Source organism: Anopheles ziemanni, chromosome 2, assembly GCF_943734765.1.
Source record: "Anopheles ziemanni chromosome 2, idAnoZiCoDA_A2_x.2, whole genome shotgun sequence".
Classification (NCBI taxonomy): Eukaryota; Metazoa; Arthropoda; class Insecta; order Diptera; family Culicidae; genus Anopheles; species Anopheles ziemanni.
The window spans coordinates 22507400-22534348 of NC_080705.1; the positions used below are offsets into that span (position 1 = coordinate 22507400).

A 26949-nucleotide genomic window follows, 5' to 3' on the forward strand; every position below is an offset into this window, starting at 1 on the left:
AGAATCGATGTCAACAGCCGTGCCGCCGGCGGAAGCGACGGTGGTGGCCGGCCGGAAGCGGCAACCGGGTCGCCACCGGGCTGCAACGCTGCAGCAGGGGATGAAAATATGTAAAATTGAAATCGGAAAATGTTTGCTTTTCGTCACGCTGCTAACGAGTGTTTGCGTTGCGGGCGTCCGGGGCGACGAGGCGGAGGCCGGTGCGACGCCGGCCGATCCACATCCGCCACCGACGAGCGAACCCGGTAAGTTAGTTTGTTTGTATCAGTATTTGTCTTTTGCTTTTTGTAGTGTGTGCCGGTACTTTTTCCACCGGGTTCGTTGTACCGTTCCCTCGTTTTATTTTTTTCTTCGCCGGCTTGTTTGATTTAAATCTACCTTCGGTCCGATTGCGTCAAACAGTTCATCATTTGCACTTTTCCGAACGACTCGCTCGGTTATACAGTTATGCATTCATTTGTCAAGCGGAAGCCGAATTGCTTCTCATCGACTATCATTCGTTTGTCTTCTCTAGTTTTATACTGAGAAACAGCTGCAGCCGGAAAATCATTATGATTGGAATGAACAAACATCGTCCATCTTTCACCTATCGATCATGTTGATTGATCAACTGCAATTTACATATCTTCTCGTGCTCTGTAGGTGTGGGCTTCTTTGGAATCTAAGAAACCCTCCGAACGACCATTTCTGGTCACTATGGAGCATATTTTAGATGCTATGGATTGAAATGTTCTTTATCACCATTGGCATGTTTTTTTTTTATGATTTTGGCATATCAATCTGTCTTGCCTTGTTATTATTGATTTTTCTATTGTTATCAAGAATATAATTCTTATTTTTAATATCGTATGTTCCGTATGTTGAATGCTGGAATAGAAAACCAAATGCACAATGTAAGAAGACTGAAGATACATTTTTAACTCAACAATTTACTAAAAAGAACTGGTTTTTAACTATGACAAGAGCTTCAAGTGAGCAACTAGCATCTTTATTGAAATATTTTAAATTTATTACATGAATTATGATGAAATATTAAAAATGCGAATTCGCTCAAATCAACCTTCTTTAAGTGAAACGGGTTAAACAACTAAAATTGTTATATAAGGATGATATTACAGAGACGAAATTAAGAAAACTCATAAAGTAGATTATTATTACTGTTACATTTAACAGCAGCTGTTTCAGTAAATTTTTGCTCTTTTTACAGTTCTATGAGAAAATTTGTTTCTTCCCATGTTTGTTTTCCTTCTCAAAGCTATGCTTCCACATTGTTACCGGCACCGTTCAACCAATTCAGCCTAACCGAGTGGATTTTCTTGAAAATGAAACACTCAATCTCAGGCACCGTCACGGCTTAGCCAAGTTAAGCCATTCTACTCACACTCATCCTCCAAGGAGGGAAATGAAAACAGATTTCCCTATCGGGTCTTTCCCCGCGGCGGGGCGGCACGCGAGCCCTCCGCAGCTGCGAATGATGATGGCGCGCGAAAACTACCATCAAAGCCGTTCCCATCAGGGTGCTTTCACTTTCACAGTCGCTTCCTGCTGTTCCCTTCCAGTTATAAAACATAAAAAAAAAACAGCAAAACCGTCGAAGGAACGGGAAAACAATCTGCCACTTCCTGCGGAACGGAGCGAAGAAACGAAAGCAAAATCCGTCACGGACCGCGAAAGCGATTGGGAAAAAAGCTCTTCCATTCCCGGCAAACCATCCGGCGCACAACGTGAACGGAAATCGAAAGAAAATTCGCTATGAAAACAAGCAGAAAACCCCAGGCAGCCGAAATTTATCCACCGGTGGTTGGATTGGCAAGAGAAAAAAAAAGTGCATTAACCTTTTTCCGGCCTGGTGTTTCTTTTTATAATATTTTTGGTTTTAACTTTCGGCACTCCGGCCCGTTCGGATCTGAAAATCGGCGTTACAGAGGGAGAGAGAGAGGGAGGCGATATTCTGTGGTTCAATTTTGCACTCGCCTGCGAAATATCAACACACAAACAAATCGCGAATCATCGCGTAAAAGCCCGGCGGACCGAAATCGATAGCCGTGATACGAAATTGATGTGCCGCAGGGAGTTTTCGCGAATGGAAGTGAAAAGCCGTAGCTCGTCCCTGTCCAAGGGAGTAACACATCCCCACACGTGCACAAACACACAACCAACTGACAGCCAACAGGGGAACATATTCGAGCATTCGGGCCTCAAATGGACAGCGCGAACGGAAAAGAAGGAAAAGCTAAAGCGGAATAAAATAAATAAACTGGAAGAATAACGGCTAAACCCGCACGGCACCAGACGCTGAGCCGTTTTTTATCCGAATCCGAGAGAACAAACCTTCTGTTTTCCTTTTTTCTTTATTAGATCGAGAGAGCGATAGAGAGAGAGGGAAGAAAAAAAAAGATGAAACCAAGCATCTAACGACCAACACGCCTTGGTTCAATTTTTGCCGAGGAAATCTTCCAATTTTGGCACCACTCGAATCTATCGAAATGGAATTGGAACAATTTAAGTGCGCTAATCCCAGCATTCCAATCGAATCCCGGGATTGGAGTGTTCCCGGTTGTGAGTTTGTCCCTCGCCATGGCATACCAGTAACCCGCCTCTCCCCCTCCCCAGCACACGCTTTTTGAAACCGGGTGGATCATCATTTGTTCTTCATTTTATATCGAATTAAATTTTCGTCCCTCTCCGAAAGCTAAGCGCATTTTTATTGGCTTTTTCCTCTTTTTGCGAGAGGAAGAAAAATGAACAGAGAATCAAATCAACATGCTTCAAATACCATCAAAACGGTCCCACAAAGAAACATGGCCGGGGGGGGGGGGGAGTAAACTTTACCGTCTTCTGCTGCTGATCGTTAATTTTTCGAAGCAAAGATCTCGCGATTATACCTTTGCCCGGCGCACGCTGCATGAGAAACCGGGAAAAACTTCTCCCACTTCGCACTTTTACAACAGTTTTATACTTTCTCAAAAGCCCGGCACCCTCCCTCGGTTAACAACCGATGCACTACGTCCCTTTTGCCCCACCGGCTCGCCGATATGCGAATCGCGTCGAATATGGTGAAATATTGCAAAACTTCTCCACTTTTCATAACTTGAACGCGACGCGTTACAAACTCGCTGCGGAACTTCGTCGACGCCGCTGATGGCGTTAGCGTTTGGCTTTCTCACCGTACGGTAGGAAAATGCGAGAGGGAGGCGGGATGTCGATCCGGAGCCGAAAGCAATTTTCACTCGGGTGTCTCGGGTGCGGACGACGTTCACCTTTGATGTTGCGGTATCGAGCGAAGAAATAAACGCCATACCCGCGCGTCGTGGGAAAAACCGGGGCCACATAATAAAATAAAGCACAGGAAAGTGTGCGCGCGCGAAAATGAAGCGCGAACCGCGACTCGGTGCTTTTTTCCACTCGACTCGGAGCGCGCGCGCACCGGAAGTAAAAGGCGCTTTAGGAGGGGGGAGTTCCATTAACGGTTGACCACCTTTTTGGCCCGTTTCCTTCACCTTTCCCGTGTTGCGTCGGTTTTGCGTCACACGGCAATCGATATGAAAGTGGCGGCGAAAGCGGAAAACACAGCAGCTATAAATAGCCGGAAAGCGGGAAAACGCTGGCGAAAAAAGGGCTATCGTCGACAAATGTTACTTCCCGGTTGAAAGGGGAAGGCGTCCCCAGCGTTTACTTGGACATCCGGTCACCGTAATCTAATCACCGGAGGTCGAACGAGCGCCCGGACCTGAGATATGTTCCTCACTCAGCGCGAGAGTCCTTCCTTCACTTTGTCACTTCCTCAAGGACGAGGAACGGAAGGAACCGAGCTGGGTTGAGATTCGGTAAGCTTTAATCCTGATGATGGTGGTGTCGATGCGTCGCACTGAATCTAATGCCGTCGGACGTTGGATGTTTGGCTTTCCCCCGAACGAGGGCGGAGGAGGAAAATTGATGCAAGCTGTTTCTTATTCTTTTCGCCCTTTCCCGGAGCCGTTCTCAAGGTGAACCGGCAGCATCGTCCTTTACATCCTTTGAACAGGTAATGGTACTCGGCTCAGCGATGGCGCACCGGAGTCATCATAAATTGTAATGCCATGATCCACCACTCACTCGCTCACACCACCACGCTCCGGGCGCGTTTGTCATGTTCGGGCGAGTGTTTTATAAATATTAACCGGAATGTCGTCCCATCAGAGGACGTCCTCCGTGCCAGAAAGTCCCCGTGTTGGCAGTCCGAGACCGACGCTCATTCGTATTCAGTCCGTAATTTATTCATTTATACTCCACTCTGGCGGGCGGGTCAGTGGGATTTCTTTTCCGTCTCCTCGGGGCACGAAACGTCCACAGATCTTTATCTTGTCGTGCTGTATTGTGTAGTTGCGTCTTCTACTCTCCATCGACTGACGATGTTATTCGGTACAGTGAGCTTCGTTTTTCAACAACATGAGCATTTTGGCTTCTGCCTGTTTATCATACACCTTTACTTAATCAATATATTCAAATGACGTTTTAACAAAATATTCTCGCTTAGAAGTTATTGGGTTGGTGTTTTGAAAAGTAAATCGGTACCTTCCCATTTTCATTCAATTAAATATCAAACACATGGTATTATTTCGTATCCTGACAGCTAAGGTTAAAATATAACAAAAGATAAGACTAACTTCCATATTATTATGAAAGAGATTTAATCTATATACCGATTACATTGTTACCTTTAACAATTGCATTCGATAGTGGCATTTGATAGTTTACAATATTCTACTTTTACTAACGCTTTTACACTTTAAAGAAAAATCAATTGCCAATTTCACAAGAATTTACATTAGCATGTTTATTGGTTAGCCATAATATAAAAGAAAACAAGTGTTGTGATTTATAAATCTTTAGGCGAAATTGATTCATACAAATGTCCTAAGATACCTGCTGATTGATTCGTAAATCTGTAGGGATTCGAATCTTAAAACATTTAAAACATTGATGAATCTTTCGAAACATTTATGAATCTTTATGATTCTCTCATAGGCGTAGATGGAGCGATCAAAAAAACCAAGGGTGTCTCTCTTTCCATTTTTTTGCCTTTACTTCTCTGTTGTTTAACATTTAAAATTTTTAGGAATCATTAAAAGATTTGTAAATCTCGAAAACGTAGCAAAGAGTCATTCAGATTTATTAATCTGAATCGGTATTACACAAATCTAAAGCTTGTAGCTAAAACCATTAAGCATCAACCACTAAAAACCGATATCCGAGCCATAGTTGACGTCAAAATAATTTTATTTGACTGCCTCACCGTTTGCGAAATAATAAATAAAATTCTTTATCAATTTTGTTACATTAAAAGTTGTAAAAACCTACAAATTTTATTGGTTGTAAATCATTTTCTACCACTTTGCACTCCGAGTGATTTTCAACTTAAAATGTCATCCGACAAAAAAGAATCACTCTATCCTTCCATAATTTAATCAATCAAATAATGACAAAACTGACATCAACAAATTTCCACAATCTCCCTTGAGCTACAATTTAAAGCTGACTGTATTTTTCTGATGGAAATCTGCGTCGCAGGCATCCCATTCCGGGACGTGCGTCCCGAGGACGGGACAAGCACAGGATTAGGAGGGTTGCCGTGGGATAAATTTTCCATTCAATTTCATCACCGCAAATCCTACGTGAGGGAAGGTCGGGGGAAGAGGAGAGCCGAATACCGAAATCTAGTAAAAAAGTGAGGAAAGCTGCCACACACACACACACACACACACGCACACCCGCACATCGAAGGAAGGAAGCCCTTTAGTCGCTTGTTACGATATCTGCTACTGTCATTTTGAACTGTTAAATAATGTATATGATGTCCGCTCGTCTCGAAAGAGCCAAAAAAAGAGCCTCCCCACCGGGATTGATCGGGTTCAGTTGTACCCGAGAACCTGCCTCCGACAAATTTCGACCGCTATCTATCATCTGACCCACGGAAAATCTCCCCGTTACAACCACCGACGCGAAGGACGCTTCACTGCTCGATCCGATATTTTTCGATGGGTGCTTGATAAGATTGGATCGGTGAAGGGTGGCGCCCAAAACCACCCCCACCCCCTCTCTCTCTCCTCCACTCGCCCGCGCGTTACGTTGATTGAGGTCGGTAACGGCCAACGTCGGTAACCGACGTCGTCGGTGGTGAGGTTTTCTCCGTTTAACCGTTTTCCCGTTCGCAAGATTCAATTCAATCAATTTCTCCGCGAACCCCTCCCCCGCGCGGGGCCCCGATCAGACTGTGTATGTTTGCGCAAATTTGTTTTTCCCTCCCCCCGTACGAAGTGTGTCCGAAATTCCGAGTAGTAGCAACAGCCCGCAACAACCGAAACCCGTGCCACCCGCCGTCGTGAAGAATGTTTGTGTGCGCGCGCGAGAGGCATGGCAAATCAATTTGCTACTTGCCGGTTCATTTGATTTTCCGTCGACGAGGTTAACCTGCGTCCCTTCGACACGGCGAACGGGGAAGAGTGGGAAGGGGGAGGTGGAGGTTGGTGGTGGCGGGTGGCTAGCAACGTTGTGGTTTCGGGGCATCGTCGGCGTCGGAGGGATTGATTGCTTGTACGGCGCACCAGGCGCCTCCATCCGCGCTGGTGGAAGTGGGAGTGGGAAAAACCCGGCACTCTCCCCCCCGGTTCGGTGTGCACGTGGCAGCCAACCACTTGACTTTGGCCGAGCTCCGAGTCGGCGACGGAAAAAGGGTCCCGATGCGGGCGTGTGTTTGGTTTACATTTCCGATCGGAATTATCTCAACGAAGTTAGACGAACGGAACACGGCACGGGCGGCTTTCCACGGGATTTGGGGTCGCAATCGGAAACGGCGAAAACCTCCTCTTCCTGCTGGAGAACTTCATCCTTTTCGACTCGTTCGCGTGCCCTTTCGCGGGAGGAATCGAGGCATTGCATTGCCCGGAAGCCGGACCGGATGGAAGGAAAATTCGGTTAATCAATCAGTTGCTCATTAGCTCTGATTACGAGCTTCGAGCTCGCGTCAAGTGGGCCTCTTTCGACTATGAAAGCACTTTCCCGCGGTGGAATTAAAACAAAACATAAAAACTCTCCCAATGGCTTGTTGTTGAACGGTGAATGACGCTCGGCATGAAAACAACCCTTCATCAAACAAAGACGTAGAGGAATTCCATCGATGTAGGCAAATAGCAACGAGTGCCACTTAGTGTAGGGGTTCGAAACGGAGTGAAAAATATAAGACAACAACCAAACTGTACAATGGCTGGCAAGAGGCCGCGAGGTAGGAATAAATTTGTTGGAACATGAATCAATGTTTCAATTGAATTTCCAACACATCAAAGCGAATTGCATTCCGGTGCAATTCACTCGGAGTTAAACCCGGGGAGATGAAAGGGCCAAAAGGGAAATAAGGAAAGGGTTGCAATAAAGGATTATTCCACCGATTTCACCCAACGTCGAATACAGTCCGGCCGTCGTTGGCTCTGAACTAGAAAGTGGAATAACGCACTCCGGTCGGTTTGGGAAAGCTGGGGAAATTGTCGTCCAAAGGAATATCCGCACCATCCCGGTCGGGTAAGGGTGGGGCAAAAAGGGATCTCTGAACCGAAGGGTGGTGCGATGGGAGGCACGACCCATGTGCATGCGCTTCCGTATTGTACATAAATTATTCAAATGACGCCTTTAATCTACCACCGCAATGAGAAATGGCAACAATAACGCTCAGCGTTCGGAAGCGTCGGTTTTATGTTATTGTATTTTATTTTCACTTCATTTTATTCCCGCCTTCCTGTCCGCCCACGCTGCTCCACCCTCGGAGTAGCTGGTTGCGTGCGTTCCGGTAGTATTTCCACCGGTTTCGTTTCGAGTTCGCACCAGGATGTCCCTTCCGCACCCTCACGGCAGCATAGCTGGCGCTTTTCCGGACTAAAAATAGCTATCTTTCTCTGCCCCACTGGACCATCCTTTCCGTTTCCTCTTTTTTCTCTTCCTTGTCCTCTCCTACACCCTTTCTCTTGAATCGGATTCATCGGAGTGCGTCATTTCAGGTTCGCTTTCCAGCCTCCCCCCTCCGGTTTTTTCTTCTTATCACAAATGCAATAAATCTTGCTCCTCGAGCGCATGTGAGGACACAAACGCAACAACGTGACTCGCCTCGCTAACAAACTATGCGTCGCCTCTCAACGTCAGCCTATTTCAGCGGTTTTTGGGGAGGGAGCGTTTGGTTACGTTTTTCTCCGGCAGCGTTTTCCCGCCCAGGACATTGACTTTGGCATGTTGTATGGGTATGTTTTTTCCCGTTTCCCCCCCCCCCTCTCGAGCTGTCCGCTACAACATTCGCCGACACTGTTGCTTCCGTTATTTAGTGCGCTCGTGGAAAAGCAATAAAATTCAAGGATATGAAAATTCTTCGCGAAGCCAAAAACAATCTACGATGGCAAGCAAACTCTTTCACACAGCAATAGTGAAACGCCGCTATCGGGCCGGGAGATCGTATCGCGAACCGATCGCACCCGACTTTTGATGGCAAAGGAAAGGGGTCGGAAAAACTCCACACCCATGGGAATGGGACGCATGGCTAGCCGTCACTATCACCACCGTATCGGCGCGCACAAATTGTATGCGGGAGTTTCACGCCCCTCGGTGGTCCCCTGGCGGGCGGAACGGGGGTGGGGTTGGAAAAGCGGACACGCTGTGCAAATGATAAAAAGTGGAGAAAATTGGCCCACGCGCTTGGTGCGATTTTTGTGTTGTTTTTCATCTTCACGTGCAGTTGTTTTTATGTTTTCCTTTTTTTTTCGTCTCCATTTTAATATTCCTCGCACGGGGGGTTTTTCCTTGAGCTTTCCCTTTACTCGGTGGCTTTAGTCGGGCTTTACTCATGCGTCTCCGCGGCGTGTGAATATTTATTGCTCAAACACACACGGCCCCGCAGCTTCCCGCCACCTTCACCAACGCCTTAGGAAATCCCCACCCGATAAAAGGGGATGAATAAATTTTCACTTTTCCACGGCTCGGTCTTTGGTTGGATGGCAGTTGTTTTTTTTCTTACTTCCATTCCGTTACTTTGTTTCTGCCGGAGTTCCTTTAATAAAGACAGGCAGAAGAGAAACGAGCCACGTGTGCGAGTGTGTGTGTGTGTGTATGTGCGTGTACTGTTGGGAAAAGTGAATATTGATGTTAGGAGATTCATTTTGTGCCCTCACCGTATGCTCCCCCTTTGCGCCGACTTCGGTGAGTCTGTCTTCTAATGCCTGTCTGCATCGTCCTCCCAGCGAAGTACCGTGCGTACCTTTGAACCCATAATTCGTCATTCGTGAACACACGCGCTCAGGGGGCGCTCGTATGTCGATCGGGTTCGCTGCCTACCGAAGGCCTGCCTTACGTAATACAAACACTAAGCCTTACGCTCTCGTACGATTTTTCTTTCATTTATTTTCCTCCCTTTACGGACTACGTTTCCTTTTTCTTTTGTTTTTACCCCAAATGCCCGCCAACTTTATGGTTCAACTTTCCAGACTCCGTAACGCATTTCGCGTCTGCCCGACGCTTTTCCGCCCGACGAAAGGTTTCTCCTATTTACTTTATTATTATTATCGTCGACGCGGCGAACGCGAGAATGTTTTTTTTTCCCTCGCCAACTGAACACGCCACCAAGTGTGAGGAGTACAAGGAAGGGGGGCTGAAATGGGCAACTTTTAAAATTTCGAGACTAACCATCTGATGTTTTTTGGTTGGGAGGCGGGTGGGGAGGCTAAAATTTCATTTTACGGATTGTACCCATTAATCATTCTCCGCGTGTGCGAGCGGAGCAGAAGGGTTTACGTTTTTCATGCCATTCCTTTCCGTGCGTTCGTTCGTGTGTTTGCACAGCCTTATGAGTGATGTACGGCCTGCCGGCAAACACCAGCTGATGATGGCCCCACTCTTCCGTGTTCCATTTAGTTCCGACCGACAGATATGGGCGGGCGGGTGCAGCAGCAGCATCGAGGCTTTCCGTTTTTGCTCCATCAAATTATTTGTTTCGTAAAATATGGCCACAGTTTTGGGGGTTTTATTTGGCCAAAAAAGAGGGGCAACCGAAACTGTCCTGGGGAGCGGGGGAAACAAATGGAGTTCGAACCTACCTCCGCTGTGCTCGTAACTCGGTATCCCAAGAGTCGCGGGTGGAGGTCGATTTGAGAGCAAATAAAATGAAAATAAAAAAACACTCCATAACATATGGGATTTTTTACACTCTTTTTCCGCTTCTGGTTTCGGTTTCGCCATGACGCATCTATCTCTGCACCAGTTAAGCTGCGACTCGTGTGTTTACCTACCTTTTTTTTCTTTTTAGGTCTTGATTTTCCACCCACATTCCCTCCCTTCCCCCTTGTTCCGGGAACCAAATGAAACGATTGTTCCACACGCGGAACTCATCACCGGGCGGCTGCTGGGGACGTTTATTTCGTGTGTATTGCTGGATTCCATTTGCCAGTCGCTTTGCTCACTCTTTATCATCGCCGCCTCTAGCACGTGTCCGGATTTTCCCAACCCGTGCCTGGTCCGTAGTGGGGAAAAACAGTAAAAACTCGGGCAACAAAACCAGCGCCATTTAATACAGCTCGTATGTGTTTTGCTTCAAAATGGAGACTGACTCATTTTGGAGCGGAGCGAAAAAGAAGCGTGAACTAAAGCCGAAAAGAAAACTGAAACTGAACAGAGAGAAAAAATCTCATCACTCACGACGGTATTTCTGGCAGTATGCAGCCAACAGGGAGCCTCTTCTTCGTGGAAAGCGAACGGTTGCGAAAGGAATTCGTGCCCGAAATCCGAATATCTTCGGTGCTTTAATTACTGTTTACCACCGGCGCTCGAAAGGAAAAAACGACAACAGCATTAAGGGAGCAGCAACATTGTCCCTTGGACAGTCGGTAGTTCGTAGATAGCAATAAAAGGAAAGTCGGAGGAAGAGGTTCCCGGCAGGGAACGGCAGGGAAAACAATTGTTTCTTCGAACAATTAAATTCCAGAGTCGACTAATGAGCTTACACGATCAACGGAACGCTTTATGGAGTGAACCGGTGCCATTACCTCCCGTTGGGGTGCGCTAGAGCGAACGGAAAACTCCTTTCCCATTTCGTCGTCGCGGCTCTTGGGAAGCGGTGAAACAAACTTTTAAAGGTTTGTCTTCAGCGTGTTTTGCTACTCCGATCGGCGCTTGGGGAAAGCCAAGGGAACGATGAGCAATGGAAAGCGTTCGGGGTGACCAGACAAGGTGCCATTTGTTGGTAAAATATAAAATAAATGCACCCAACCCCCATCGCACGCCGCACAATCGTCCCATTTTCCACTTCCTCGCACCACCCTGGAACACATTTCGGACAATTAGTTTCGGGAAGGGTTTGTTTTGTTGGCCGGAAAATGCACTTCACTGCACCGCGAACCGGTGGGATGGCGATGGTGGCCCGACGGCACGTGGCTGCATACTTTGGCGAAGGACGCCGCGTTGGAAGGAGAGGAAAAGCGAACACCGGCCGGTACCTTCTTAATGAGCCGACGGATTTCGGCACTTCGGGACACGAAACACTGTGGTTTTGCCACACAAAACCACAACGTGTTTCGCGTGGTCTGAAAGTTTGCTGCAGTAGCAAGGACTTGGACGTGCTGTTTCTGTTCATTGGGCAGAGAGGAATAAAAAACACACACACTCACTTCAATTGGGAGAACCGTTTCGTTTGATGCACGAGTGCGGCATCAGCTCGGTGAGAAAATTGATGGATACGAAAATCTTTTTCCTCGCTCTTAACGATCCTTTTACGTGACGTGGCAAACGAAAGATGGTAAAGGATTTAATAAATGGAACAATTTCCTTAAGAAAAGAGTACTATTTGTTCAATGAACGAATAAAATCTTAAATCAGTTGGTCATAGAATGATATCTTTCAATCAACAATGAGCCAAACACAATTGAAAATTATATGATAAAAAACAATTTAAGAATGCAAAGTCTGAAATATTGTCACGAAATTATTTTTGTTCCACAAAACATTAAAAGTTCACTACGAAAAATTTCTTTCTATAGCACTGATCATTTAAAAAATGTACAAACTTCAATTGGAAACAAACTACAGAAGAAAAGAAGAATAAAACAAATTGTTGAAATGGAAAGCAGCATATTTTCTCAAATGAACTGTTAAATCACGTAGAAGCTTTTTAACACTAGGTTTACGGTCGTTTCTGACGTCGAAATGACGGAAAGACTATATTATACAAAGTAAGCTAAATTTATTCAATTTTAATGTAAGCTGAATTCCACAACAGAAATCTTCACGTAACAATAAATTATTACTTAAAGTTTTATTTGAACTTATCACGGAAATGAAGACATTAGTTCAATGTTTTCCGTTAAAGATAGATATCCGTGAAAATGACGGGTCCAGTAAACCTAGTGCCTCAATATAGCAGAAGTTTTAATATAGTAGAACTGTGCATTGAAACTTATGTAATATTTTAAGTAATACTAAAAAATGTAATTAGAGTTTAAAAGAAATAAATCTAACTAACCATACCGTCCCTGTTTCATTTGTATATTTTCAATCGTATTTGCAAATCCAAAACATAATTTTTCCAACGCGCACACTCGTCTGTAAGTGCCATAAATTTCAATTCATACGAATGCATTATTCCCCGCTGCTCTAATCTAGTGAACCATAAATCTATATTTGCCGAATGATACCTTGTTGTACCATATAATCCCCCAAAAAGTTATCTTTCACTTCTCCCCCGTCCGCGATGTCGCTGCTTACCGCGCGACTTTGATGTTTTATTACCAATCATTTCTCATCCCAGCTTGCTCCTCTCGCATTTCCTCGTTGTACCTCCGCAATATGTCTAGCCTCTCACTCTAGCTGTGAATGCAAATTCGAGCCTTCACTCGAAAGCCCCAAAACCATCTGCATTCGATCGCCGCATCGGCATACGGCCGACTTGTTTTGGCTCCATTTATGACAAGGATAATTTATCCACACGCCGACGACGGACCGTTGGAGAAGCTGGTTGGTGAACAATCTAGAGAGCTCGTCCTTTCCAGGCGTCCGGGAGTGTTGTGTTTGGGGGCGAAATCTGTTGGCGTGAAAATGGCACACTTCACACCGCGGTTGCTTCACCGGTGCTCAGACGGTGGCGGTTTTCTATTTCGGCCGGATATCGAAAACCGCGACAGCGACGACGATTCCACGAGCGGTACCGATTGTCATCCGCATGAAATATGATCTTCAAAAGGCGGCATCCTTTTCGCACGAGAACGCGCAGCGAAAAGGGTCGCGGTTGCGCGAACAACACAACAGCCAGAATAGGCGAATCGGGTGAAACAATGGCAGCGGTGAGCTATTTATTTCGAAGTCGGTGTCGGAGCCCCGTGTCGAACCGGAACTAGCGTTGGTGAGAGGTGCATTATGCACTTGTAGCTGCGCCGGGTGTCGATGATGGCGCACATCAAGCACGAATTAGATTGCTGAGGTTGCCGGAAAAGTTCCTTGCATGTTGACGAAATTTTTCCCTCATTTTCGACAATTTAAGAAAATATTTTATCGACAATAAACCAATTTTTCAAATGTACACCTATCATCATCACATTCCCTATTTATTATGCTAAACTATTTTGGGCTGCAGATTTCTCTTGTTCCTCAACACTCTGACATGACTTTTCCGTCAACCTCAATCGGCGCGATATTTAACGCCCGGCTGACTCTAATCATTCGTGACTGCTGTGGGACCGTGCGCCGGAAAACAATGAATTCTCCCGTGGATAATAACCGAAGCTGCTCGAATGTTTCCAAAGGATTTTGAATGATAAACAGATTAGACCACGGAGTTGAACAGAGTGTGGGGGGACAAACAACACTACAGGAAAGGCGGACGGAGGGGGATGGTTTCGAATTTTCAAGCCACAAACTCCAAACGACAGAAACTGTTTGTGATTTGTGGAAAACAGTGCCAAGTGTGAAATATGCTCCGCCCCACGCGGAGGTAAACCGAGACCAGCGTTCATCGGAGGTCACGAGGCCTTTTGATACATCTAATTTGAGTCGAACAACGAGTAATGGTTTTTCGTATATCGTGTAAGGATAACAATTCGATTCGATGGTGCCAACTTTGGTTATTTAATCGGGCCAACGGTCGTCCCGCGGAACTCGAGGGTTAATGAGAACCGTTGAGGTATCTCGACGCATTCCACTTTCCCGGCCGGATGTATTTAATCGTACATTTGCGAACGATTTATTCGGAAACAGACCTCTGGTACACGCGCTTAATTGCACGTTCCATTCAGGAATGTGCCCCGGGTTTCGGTTGCCAAACTGCATCCATTTCCCGCACAGAAACCATCTAACGACCTAGATTTTGATTGAAGTTGGTACTATTTTATTTCCCGTAATCCGGCGAGTCTAAATTGCACCGTGCGACGTGTAAATATGGTTTTATCGCTCGCCCTCAGCCCAACGGGGACCGGAAAAACGCTAGTCTGTTTCCCGGGGCAATATCGGTTTAATTGACTTTATTCGCAATTTAAACCGGCCCGCCGAATTGGAAAGCGACAGGTTCGATATGGCGTGCAACCCTTCCCCCGTGGTCGCGGTTGGTTGTGGAGTAATTGAAATCATGATTTTACTGCATAATTTGCGGCCCGAATGTTTTGCCGGGCCTGCGGGAACCGGCCGAACGGTTTGTAATTTAAGCTGCTCGATTCAATGCCGGGTGAAGCGAGACCCTGTTTTTTTCTCGTTTGTTTTTAATTTTAATGTGAACCATTTCTGGGGTTTTCATCCATCATTCAAATTTATCCGTGGCTCCAGGAGTCGGGCACGGGATGCAAATTTACATTCCCATTAACGTGGCCCGCGACGTCCGTGCGTTAACGGCGATTGTAATTGGATTAGATTGCATAATCAATCGATTCCGTGCCGGTTTCGGTGCCATTACTGGACGATATTTCCAATTTATTGGCTGCCTGAGTGCCTGAGGACGGGGGACGGGGACGCTTTTGGGGGGCCATTATGGAAACCACAAATTTCTTTGTTCTCCCTGGATTAAACACAGCATTACCGTATGATCATATCGAGTGTTGCAAGCACGTTTAAATATTGGCTCTTTAAAAGGTATTTATTTCCGATCGATAGTCATTTGATTTCTTTATGTTAATTACACTTACACTGAACCATTGATGATATTATAAAAGTCACCCCGACTAATAACTATTTATATCTACAGTACATAATTAACTAAAAATGTCGAATCTCTGTACTAATAAAATGTTTAATTTACATTACTAAAACACTTGAAATTGATTGAAAATAAATATTTTCAAATATCATATAGATGCTGCCAATAAACATTGTCTCGAAAGCATCCAACTTTCAAATACCTTCTGAACGACTTTCTCTAAAGCATCTTTATTTGCCTGATAATCATTTGCTATTGTTTCTTGCTAATAACATGAATTAAAATAGGTAATTGAGATTTTATTTGACAATATGCTGTAGCAGTGATAAAAAATGAAACAATGAAGATTTACTGTTTGTAAACTGTGTTTTAACTGATTTACATTTTTGCTAGAGCCCTTCAAACTCTGCATAGTCAATACCAAACGTTTAATTTGTTAATAATTATGCATTTAATTTACGTTTTGCGGTTCAGGATATTATTCCTTTTACAAACGATACTCTTCTTGTTTAGATTGATCCTATTTTACTAAATTAAAGGATTTTGACAACCTGAAATCAGGAGACAAAAACTTTTTAACTACAGACAAATACAGCAATAGAGAATTCAATAGAGATAGAAGTTGTTGATAGACAAAAGTTGATGCGCTTTTTCAATTATGGGTAGGTTAGAGGCAAAGATCAGTAACAATGACTGTATTTCTAATATGCAAAAAGTCGGTAATCTGAGCTAATGAAAACATCTTCCTTCTTCTCTTTCCACCGAACGACAGAAACGACCACCGGGTGTCCTCCGCCGGACTTGAAAATCTCGCGACCCCGCAAACATTACGCCACAACCGAGCCGCCCTTCGTGACATTCGAGACGACACAGATCTACCTTCCGCAGGACTTCACGACCGCCGACTTCGAGCTGGTCGAGCCAGGCAAGTCCGGTCTGCACGCGCCCGCGACCGACCCCGGTGGCCACAATGCGGCCCTCCATGGGTCCCGCGATACCTCCTTCTGGTGGGAGCTTGGCATACAGAATGCTGAAGTTCGGGAGTCGTTGGCGGCCGCCTCCTTTCCGGCGCGCTCGAAGCGTGCCTCCTCGGGGGTGCTTCATCGACGGGCCGCCAATCGGCATCACCGGCGTCGCCGTCGCTCTTCTTCCGCAGCCTCCTTCAACGAACATCAGCTGCTCAACCTGGAGGAGCTTAGTCCGGCCATCGTGATCAACAACATTTTCAACGAGAACGACAGCGACCACAGCGTGTACGACAACCTGTTCCTCAACAGCGCCCCGGTCGAGGGCGACGTGGAGTTCGAGGGTGCCGGTGCTGGGGGCGAGGGCGAAGGCTCACCAGGGATGGACAAGAACGAGATCGAGGGCGAAGAGATCATCGTCGAGATGGACGACAACGGGAGCATCGTGCGGCGTCGGGTGAAGCGGAAGTCGGGCAAGACGACGGGTGCGCTGAGCCGGGCCAAGGCGGGCAGTGGTGGCGACGGTGGAAGCAAGAGCATCGCCCGCCATCACAAGCAAGGTAAGTGACCGGATTACACCGCCGTTCCGCTTCACTTTTCCAGCCAGCCGAAGGACTCTCGAACGCCGTCCACCCGAACGGCGTCTAAACTCTCGAGCACGTATCGAGACCACCTACATTACCACCACCACCACCATCACGTAGCCAAGTCGACAGGACGACCAGGGCCAATGATAGTTTAGAGAAGAAATCGATACCATTCCAACTTTCTCTTAATAGCGCTAGTCAATAGCGAGTCAGTCGTCGGTCGCGAAGTCAATCAATCCTCGGGCTGGCGCCTCCGCACCGTTCACCGTGGAGAAAGTTTTCCACACATAAACACACACGCACACACACACTTGGTAGGAAAATTTCTTACACACCCCCGAAACCCCTTCGGCGATGTGAACGCGTGACATTGGTTATATTGTCGTGGCGCTGCAGATGCGTTCGGTAAACAAGAAAATTGGCTTCTCGAAGGAAATGTATTTAATCAAAGTAACGCTTCCGGCGTCGTGCGGGGATTGAGTGAGTTCTTCGCGGAATCAGTTCACCGTAACTCTAGAATAGCAAAAACTTCTTTGGCTCTTAGAGCATCCAGTGCGGAAGTTTCGGGAGATTCGGAGGTTCTGTGATAAATTATTTCAGTTTTGTTCTCAGAGGAAAGCATTACGTGCCAAGCTTATAAAAGCTTGCAAAATGTCAACCGAATTGTTATGGTCTATTAGAAGTAATGTCCTCTTTCTGAGTGTGTGTTTGTTACATTTTTAAGCTTTTCAATTCTAAATGTATAGACTAAACTGGCTTTTATTTTATTCATCATAACACATTGTAAATGTTTAACCACTTTGAATAATATGCATTTTATGCTTTTTTTCGCGATTCGTTAAAATAAATTAAATTAAATTAAATCATCTTATTGAGATAAAGGCTGACTTTTTAACACGTTGAGCGTTTTTAGCACACTTTTAGTACATTCTTTTTTAATTAAATTCTTTTGTAACTTTTATTAAATCAACGATTGAAGGCTGAGCAAAAACTTAGCTTGCCAAAGAACTGAAATTAAATATTACTATCATTTTTATGTAGCATTTTTACTTATTTATGGGGAAAAAACTTTTTAGAACTAATAACAGCTGGCTTTCAAAAATGATAGCCATGGCAGTCAACGTGTTAATATGTTAGTTTAAAAAAAAGGAAATTTCTACACATTTGAAATTGGTTAATAATATAACGACTATTTTAAGTGTCTCATCGGGATTTGCATAACTGCAACACAAAATTGAAGGCGATAAAAATAGTTAAAATAACTCTTGGAGAATACCAAAAAGGGAAAACAGGAAAAATTATGATTTATTATAATTTTTGAAAAGTGATTTCTTTGTTTTTTTTGTTCATTTCGAAATATTATGACAACGTGAACCGTACGAATGAAAACAAAAGCAGCATTCGAAACTTTTCACGTTCAGCTCACACATCGTATCGAACGCTATGCGAATAGAAACATCTGTAGATCAAACTGCAACGTAAAAACGCTTTTGTAATATCGCAATATGTTACGGTACGAGTTATGAGTAAAACACACATACACACACTCAGAAAATAACTCTTTGTACAAAAGGGTGGAACATAAAATAATTTACACAGCTTGCTTCCGGCAACTCCGCGGTGCGTTTGATCCGTTGATCGATGGCGCCATAGTTCGATAGATGAATGATAGATGAAAAATGCAGGTAGCTTTAGAAACAAAGTTAACGACAACGAAACAAAAAAACAGTAGTACAAATCCTTTCACTCTAAGCCCTGTGAAAAACGGGTTCCCACGGGAATCGCGCGCAGAAGGGAAACTGACACACACACCAACCGAACGCTTCCACTCCAAACTCCAACCAATCCTCTACTGCTCCCCTACATGCAATCAGATCGGGCGGGCGCGGACGGGCCGGACGTGGTCGCGGTGGCGGCCGAGGAACCGGCCGGCGACACGGTCGAGCAGCAGCCCGGGCCGGGCATGGGCCGCCGGGTGGTACGGGTGAAGCGCAAGTCGGGAAAAGCGACCGGCGCGCTCAGCCGCCCGAAGGGTGGCAGTGACAGTGGCAGCAAGAGTATTAGTCGCAATGCCAACAAAGGTGAGCCCTACCAGTCCATTGCAATCAAGTCAGCAACAGCAAACCGAAAAAAACTCTCACCGTCACAGTCACCAACCCCGCTCTGCACGCTGCATTTTCCACCGTGGTGCACCCCGGTGCACGACGTACCAGTACGAAATTCACCAGCTTACCACGATATCGGAAAAAAAACCCATACCTGGCGAGGGCGCAAAGAGTTGGAGTTTTCAAAAATTTAAAAACAAAGTACGATTAAGCGCACTGGGGGCGAAAAGACACACACACACACGAAACAGTAAATCATATGTTACAGGGTGGCAACCGCAAACCGAGGGAAAAAATATGGTGATTTCCACATGCTATGGTTTATTAAAACATATGACTTGCGCTACCAGTCAACTCGCAGGATGAATTTTAATACCTTCCAATATGTTGCAATATGTTTCCACTGGTAAAATGTGGCTAATGAATTGATATATTTAAATCACTACCGACTTTTTTTGTTTGTAGTTCTACTAGCAACATTAGCTATTAGTCACCAAAGAGACATAAATCCCAAACAGATAGTTTAATTCTAGAAAAAGGAATGGGTAAATTTGCGTCCACATCTAAATCAATTCAACGGTGAATAGGTTCAGTTTATGCGCTCTAACCGAAAATAGTTTATGATTCAAAGAACGAATTAATAATCAACAAAAGAGAAAAACTGAAAAGTGCGAAATTCAAACTACAACAGTTTCGTAGACCTGTGCCAGGATTCGTCGAAGCATACCAAAAGAAAACTTCTATTGGATCACTAGACCTGGGTCATGATTTGACACTGCTCTGAACCAATGCACCTATGATGATTAGGGTACTTTCCGTACATAAATATTTGAAACTCACAACAAAGTTTAAATTTTAAAAGAGATTAGGATTAAGTAAAACAGTCTCTAGTATCCACAAAAATATGAAAGTGATTACCGAAGCGAAAAAAGTGAAAGCTAAAAAAAGAGATAAGCATCTATGAAGTAAGTGCAAAACATTAATTTGGTTTTATATTATTTTATATTTATTTGATAAAACTAACAGACTTATTCTCTGAGCTTATTGACTGTTTTATTTTTTTTATTTACTCTTTTGGGGTTCCTGTGAAACTTGTTTTAGATTTTATATTATTTGGTATTAATTGAATAAATTAACACACTTACTCTTTAAGCTTGTCTTGTCTTAAGCAAATTCATTTACTCTTTTAGGATTTAATATCCTGCTCCTACTGACTTATCATGTACGCTTAAGTAATCTATGATTTCCAACTCTATTTAAGAAGAAACTTGTAGTCAGACAACCCTTAGCTAGAGCCCAAACTATGTTATAAACATGCAATACAAAGATCATACGTTAAAGTATGGATAAGGAAACTAAAAATTTCATTTCAATTATCCAATATTATCCTACTTCAAAACTATTAGGATAGATTAAATCGAATGTACCGAAACAACTTCTTAAAGTACAACATAAGAATTGCTCCGATAGCTTCGCTAGAAGAAAAAGAAAGTAACATCAGCGACTTACGCCACCCTGTACCATGTGACCACCATCACATTCACCTCTGCACCACCAACCCTCGCATCTGCACACTTCACCCAGCAAACCCACCGCTTGCCACTTTGTGCATCTTTGTTTCATCACTTGCTTCGTGCACCGCTGTATATTAGCGCCAATTTCGCAATTCGCTACGTGCCGCTGCCAAGTGTCGGCTAGCTCCGCATCGGTAAAATGGTAAAGCAAAGCCAAAACTAAAACTCGAACTAACAAAATGAAAAAAAAAATGGAACAGACGAAGCAACAGAACGACGTGCATCCGGCGAGCCAGCATGAAATTCTCCCAATCAGCCCTGAGGGATGTAGAGCGCTTTCCCAGCTTCCAAATTATCCCAAAATTGGTTATCACAATGAAATAAAGTTGAACTTTCATAGTCGGGCTAGTTCATCGTATCGGTGCCGAGTGTAGAAAAGTTGCCCCGGCTATAAGCAAATTTAGTTTCACAATCTAACGGTTCATACAGTCAAGCTCACCTACACACACACACACACAACCGAGTGCATCAGTGCATCCGCGGCACGCACACGCGATGTCTAGCATTTTCCGATATATACATTTTTGCATTTGCATTTCGCTGCTTCAAACTCACTTTCCTTCCACACACACACACACACACGGGCTGCACGTCAACTGCAGACATTATTCCACCTCCTTCATGCTCAACATCCATAGAGAACTCGAAAAAGTGAGGAAAAAAAGGGATGCAAACACACTTTTCCACACTACGCCAGGCGCTGGATCGATGCCGAGTTGACGAGCTTAAGCGAAACATTATTTTAGCATCCTTACCCTTTCGAAAATATATGAAGTGCATTCACAATGTGCATGCGTATATGTGTGTGTGTGTGTGTGTGTGTGTGTATGCCTGATGTGTGAGCCCATCTAGCGAGTCGATTCGAGCCTCATTGGGATGCACTTGGTGTGTGAACAGGGTAGCACACCAAGCCCAAGACTTCACGCGGAACACGCGTCTCCATTCGATCCTCCCAAACCCTTCGTTGCTACTTCCGGTGGCCACGCGTATGCTCCCTTCAGTTCCTGTGTGCGTGTGTGTGTGTGTATGTGTAGCCCATGCTTTAGTAGATACATAGTTGCTGCACCACGATCAGGTACCCGTACTTATTCATATCAGTGTGTGTGTGTGTGTGCGCGCCTGTGGCGTGGCGTGCTTCCTGCGGTTTCCACTTGATTGGCATTATGGCTTCGCTTCCGCTTGCTTGCTGGCAAGAAAATCATTTCGTCCGCCATTCGCGCGCCCATTTCACCCAGCAACACCCAGCTTACTGCTTGTGCTAGAGAACTCATAAGAGCCTTTAGTTTGTACTAGTTCCTAGTGAAAATCACCTTGCGCGCGCGTGTGTGTTTTTTGGAGTGTGTTGGAAGGAAACCGGTTGGAAGTTGCTTACCTTCTGCTGAAGGCAGCTGGCAACTAGCAAAGCTCGCTTCCTAAAAGTAGGTGCTTCTATTCGCGAAAGAATCCAACACAGCTCCACAAACACACACACACACAAGCGCGTGTGCACCCTCACTGGGGACCCACCCTAGCGTTGGCCACCCCCCGCTAGTGTCCACCGTCTTCCAAGCCCAAATACGTGAACCATTTCCATTTCCCACTTTTTCTTCCCTTACTCTCTTCATCTTTCTCCTCGGTGTTGGGCGTCCGACGCCACTAACCCACTTACAGGGCAGTACGACGAGGAGGGAAGCTTCGTGCCACCGTTGCCCGACTCGGCCGAAAGCCCCGACCGGGACGACAAGGAGAGCGAGGAGACGGAGGAAAGCCCCGAGCTGCACCAGTTCCGCGAGGTCTCGGAGGTGCGGTTTCCGGGCGAGGTCGGACCGCTCGGTGGGCACCGGCTGTGCAAGATCCAGTGCATCCGTGGCAGCTGGGTGGGCCCACTGTGCGCGATGAACGAGCACGAGCAGGACGAGCACGGCCAGCTGAAGTTCGAGCCGCTGTACAAGCGGTGCGTCGTCGACCACATTCCGCCCCATCTGCTGCTGAGCTACAAGAATGTGTCGGTGGTAAGTCGGGGAACGGGTCGTGCCCACTACAGTAACATTGTGACGAAGCAACAACATGTAAGGCAGGGTTATTGAACCTTCCTTAGAATCGTTGAGTTCAGAATAATTGTTTTAAAAAATCCACAAACATTCCGGTAACTCACCCAACTCCTGGAACTCCCGGAAGTGAAGGCTTTATCCAAATATTTTTGAAAAACAATGTTATTAGATCCAGACAAGAATAGATCCTTCATGGTCCACAGCAAATATTAGAACATCCACTTTTAATAGAATGTTGCAAAAGAGAACCGTCCCTAAAGAGTCCCCCGTTTTCCATTCCATTTCCTTTGATCTCCAATCTCCGCAGACTCTCGGTTGGGATCTCCCGCACGGGCACACGCTCCAGGCACGATGCCGCGATCTCGGGCTCTACAAGCTGCTCGGCGAATCGAAGGTCCTCTGCTCCAACGGCCTGTGGGCACCGAAGATGCCATCCTGCGTCCCAACGACGCTGCTAACTAATTACTCTGGTAATTGACCATTTTTCCGCCAGATTTCTATGACACAGGCACCATGTGGATTGCGGGAAATTTTCGCCGGAAGTTCACCACGTGCACCCATTTTTCACCAGAATTTAGTGACTCTAATGTGTGCCTCCGCCTGGTCGTTACAGATGACAGCCCGCCGTCGATTCGCATCAAGGTTGGGGTCGGTTCGGCCGCGTACGAACCATCGGGCGTGCTGGCCGTACTACCCACCAGCACCATCCATCTGGACTGCATGTACCCGAGACGGCGCGGTTCACCCGAGTGGACCTGGACCGGATGGTTCCGCCAATATCTGACCGGTAGGTAGTTCCCCTCGCTTCACTCGCTTATTATGGGTACCTTTGGAGAATGTATGTACTCGAGCATCGGCTTCCTTTTCACCTCCTCCCACCAGGTTGGTCCGCCGTTCCGGAAGAGAAAGCCTCCCGCTACCGGCTCACGATCAAGGACATCCAGAATCAGGACTCGGGCACGTACACGTGCGCTTCACCGCGTGGACTCACGAACAGCATTGTAATCATTGTCGCAGGTAAGTTTGGATAAATGGCGAAGTTGCCGTGCGACCCGTGGAATACTTTTATTCCTCCAATTTTTTTTTTTATCTCCACCAAGTGTCACAATGTGCCGGACTGTCGGAACCGAATCCACCATTGTCGCTGCGGCTGGAAGGAATCAAGCTGGGACAGCGCGCCCTCTACCGATGTCCGCTCGGCTACATGCTGCAGGGTGAGGCGAACGCTACCTGTCTCGCATCCGGTAGGTGTCCAAATTTGTAGATAGCTTGGTAAAATAAGTAAGTTTTGATAAATATTCCGTGAAAAGGTAGATAATCTGGATTCGCATAACATTGAATCCAGGATATTTTAGTTATAAAAAGAAAGATTCACTTAAAGCTTTATACCATTGTGGTCATATTAATAAAGAATAGAACCATTCCAGAAATAAATTTAGATACTGTTTCTGAGTAAAACGTATTTATTAGATATTATTATATATGATATCAAATTTGACCCAAGATAACACATTAATATACCATGGATCTTAAATTTTACGTTATATGATTCTTGTAAATCGAATTCTGTATTAACTTATAAGTATTCAAAGTGCGTAATCAAAACATAAAATTAAACGAACAGCTCTAAATCTGAATCCAGAATATTTTATTTATGAAAAAAGGTCTCTTAAAACTGTAGACAGTTATAATCAGTTTAATAATACAAAGAATAGAATTATTGCAGAAATAAGTATAAAACTGATTCAAGTAATATTTAAGTAAATATTACTGTTGAAGTTTTCTTCCTAAATATCATGCTTTAAGACAAGTCATAAAATTAAGCACTAGAATAACAAATTAACAAATCATGCCTCTTACATTTTATTGCTCTAGTTTTTACATAATGAGTTCTGAATAGACTTTTAAGTACTTTAAGTACTTTAACTACTTAAGTATCTAAACCTAACGTTGGAACCTAAAAACCAATGTACAGCTCTACGATTTTGAACACATTCGCAATTTATCTAACTTATCCATTAGTAACTTCCATAATTTACATAACCTTCTCTCAATCACGGTCCCCGTAACTTACCACATTCTTCCCCAAAACTCTACCCGCAAAATACGCAAAATATTCGCTACAACCGGGAATGCACGGTGCAGGAAACTGGTCATCGCCGACGCCCACCTGCCACCCGATCCAATGTCCGCCGCTGTTCCTCGAGGACCCGCATCTCAGTCTGGTCGAGCTGAACACGTCCGCTTGGGGTCGGGCCGTATTCCGCTGCGCCTGGGGCTACCGATTGAGCGGCCCACCCGGGCTGGAATGTGAACCGAACGGACACTGGAGTGGCCCGATACCGCGCTGCCGAGGTATGTTGTCGTCCTGCCACCCCACCCGCCCCCGCCCACCTTCCGGGTGTTTACCTTCCGCGAATAAACGTGGGTGAATGTGGGCCGCTGTGGGTTGTGTGTGGGTGTGTGTTGTTGTCGTTGTTAAGGGACCCAACTATGCCGCAGGGCATCGTCACGGATGGCATTCTTGACATTCACCACATCATAACCACCATCATCACCGGGCGGGCGATTCCATGCTCGATCACCGCCACACGCCACCTCGTTCACCCACCGTTTTCCCTCGGTGCATTCATTCATTAACCAATTGGCTTCGACAAGTTAATTTGAGTGAATTCCTGGCGAGGGAAGTGGAACGGAAGTGTAGGGAGTAGGGAGAGTATTAGTAGCACCACACCCTCCCACAAGCCACACATTGCCACCACACGCCCTCAACTGTGCTTCAACGCTTTATCCCACTTAAGTTTCCGGTAGATTTTCCCCGAAGATTGGATGGTTTATTTTCCGTTACTTTTCCAACCGGACCAACTTTTTCAACTTTTCAATTTTGTTCCTTCCTGCAAGCTCTATTACTGCTCCCCTTCCATCCAACACAGCCTTCCTCACCCACACGCACACGTGGCCCATCACCCCCAATGGAGAAATGGGCCAGCTTTTTCTCTATCGAAACTATCGTTCTATCTCTTCTATCTTTTTCTTTCTCCCCTTATCTTCTTGTACCCCCACCGATACCGTCCCCAAACCACCCTTTCACTTTCCCCCCTCCACCGACACCTTTACCTTTCATGTGGATCCTAAAACCTTCTGTACGTCTACATCTAGCCATTCAATGTCCACAGCCACTGGTTCCAATAAACGGCAGAATCGACGGCACCAGTGGCCTGACGATGTACGGTCAGCGACGCTATGCGGTCGGGGCACTGGTAACGTTCAGCTGCACCGAGGGTCATCTTCTCGTCGGCGAGGCGTCAATTGTCTGCACCGAAACCGGGTTCTGGTCACACCCGCCCCCGTTCTGTAAGTAAACGAGTGAGGCACTCGAAGCCACGGTGCAGTGACCATCCAGCTTGCCATTTTCCAAGCACATCCTTGACACTTTTAAACAGTTTTTCTTTTCATTTTTGTTTTTTTCATATAAATTTTCCATCACGTAGTAAGCAACAAACGTAAGAAGGTTGAACATTTCCGTAGGTTGGTTTGTTGTAAAAGACACAAAATTATATCGACTCAATGAGCTACCAGAATCATTGCATAAAATCATCCCTGCTTTCACGGTTCATTGCGGACGTTTTGCGGACGAAATTTCACTCACTAAAATAAAATTTCATCATTGAAAGAATTCCCATAAAGGAAATGGGTCTTTATGGGAATTCCTGGAAAGAAAGTTTTTCGGAAAAAATTTAAACGAAACGATACGAAAATTGATCCAATCTTCTTATTTAATCGTCCGTTATAAAACAAATCATTCGTTCGTTGGCTCACTGTTAGACGAAGATTCTTTACCGAGTAATATTTGAATCATTTTGAGTTCTTTAAGCGTTTTTTTTCGTGATTATTACTTACTATTTAATTTTATATTAAATGGGATTTGTTTCGTTTCACGTTTTATTACGTTTTAGATTTTGTAAAATATTTATTTATTTTCACTTATTTGTAGTGGTTTTTCTCATTATCGACCAACACTTTTCAGTATGACAAATATATTCTATGGAAATAGACAAATTTTTGGGGCTAGAGTTCTGTGTTATTGACGTTGCTAGGTATATAACTTTGAAAATTGAAACTAGAATACATTATAACGTCTGCTAGAACATATGAAAATCTTAAACATATCATAAAACAAAAATACTGTTATTCTTTATTTTCCCTTTTTTATAAAAAATCCTCTTTACATGAGTTATCCAAATTTGTCTTTTCTTCACCTTCGTTCAAATCAATTCTCCTCATTTCTACCGTAGGTAAAGCACAGTGCCCCTACCCCGGAGACCCACCGAATGGACTGATTGCGCCGCTGAAGTTCCACTACGATCCGGGAGACTACCTCACCGTCCAGTGCCGGCCAGGGTTCGTCGAGCATGGCGCTAACGGTGGCCCCCCGGAACGTCCCCGCTGTACGCCCGAGGGTGACTGGTCCGGACCGGTGCCCCAGTGTCGAAGCTACGAGGAAATCTAG

At 45.2% G+C, this 26949-nt stretch overlaps 1 protein-coding gene across 1 annotated transcript; it reads left to right on the top strand.

The window, feature by feature from the left end:
* Positions 1-7: 7 nt before the first annotated feature.
* LOC131293191 (locomotion-related protein Hikaru genki) lies at positions 8-26949 on the top strand. The gene is made up of 11 exons (XM_058321271.1): positions 8-245; positions 15951-16703; positions 18605-18811; positions 22060-22400; positions 22747-22909; positions 23053-23226; positions 23322-23456; positions 23540-23683; positions 24585-24794; positions 25599-25793; positions 26735-26949. Exons 1-11 carry the CDS (start codon positions 8-10, stop codon positions 26947-26949), a joined length of 2775 nt encoding a protein of 924 aa, XP_058177254.1.

What these genes read in the sequence shown, in the direction of transcription:
- LOC131293191 (XM_058321271.1), top strand. Translation starts at nt 8, where the DNA reads ATGTCAACAGCCGTGCCGCCGGCGGAAGCGACGGTGGTGGCCGGCCGG. An exon ending in CGCTACCTGTCTCGCATCCG is followed by an intron (nt 23,684 to 24,584) that starts GTAGGTGTCCAA and finishes TGCACGGTGCAG; the next exon opens with GAAACTGGTCATCGCCGACG. An exon ending in CCCGATACCGCGCTGCCGAG is followed by an intron (nt 24,795 to 25,598) that starts GTATGTTGTCGT and finishes GTCTACATCTAG; the next exon opens with CCATTCAATGTCCACAGCCA.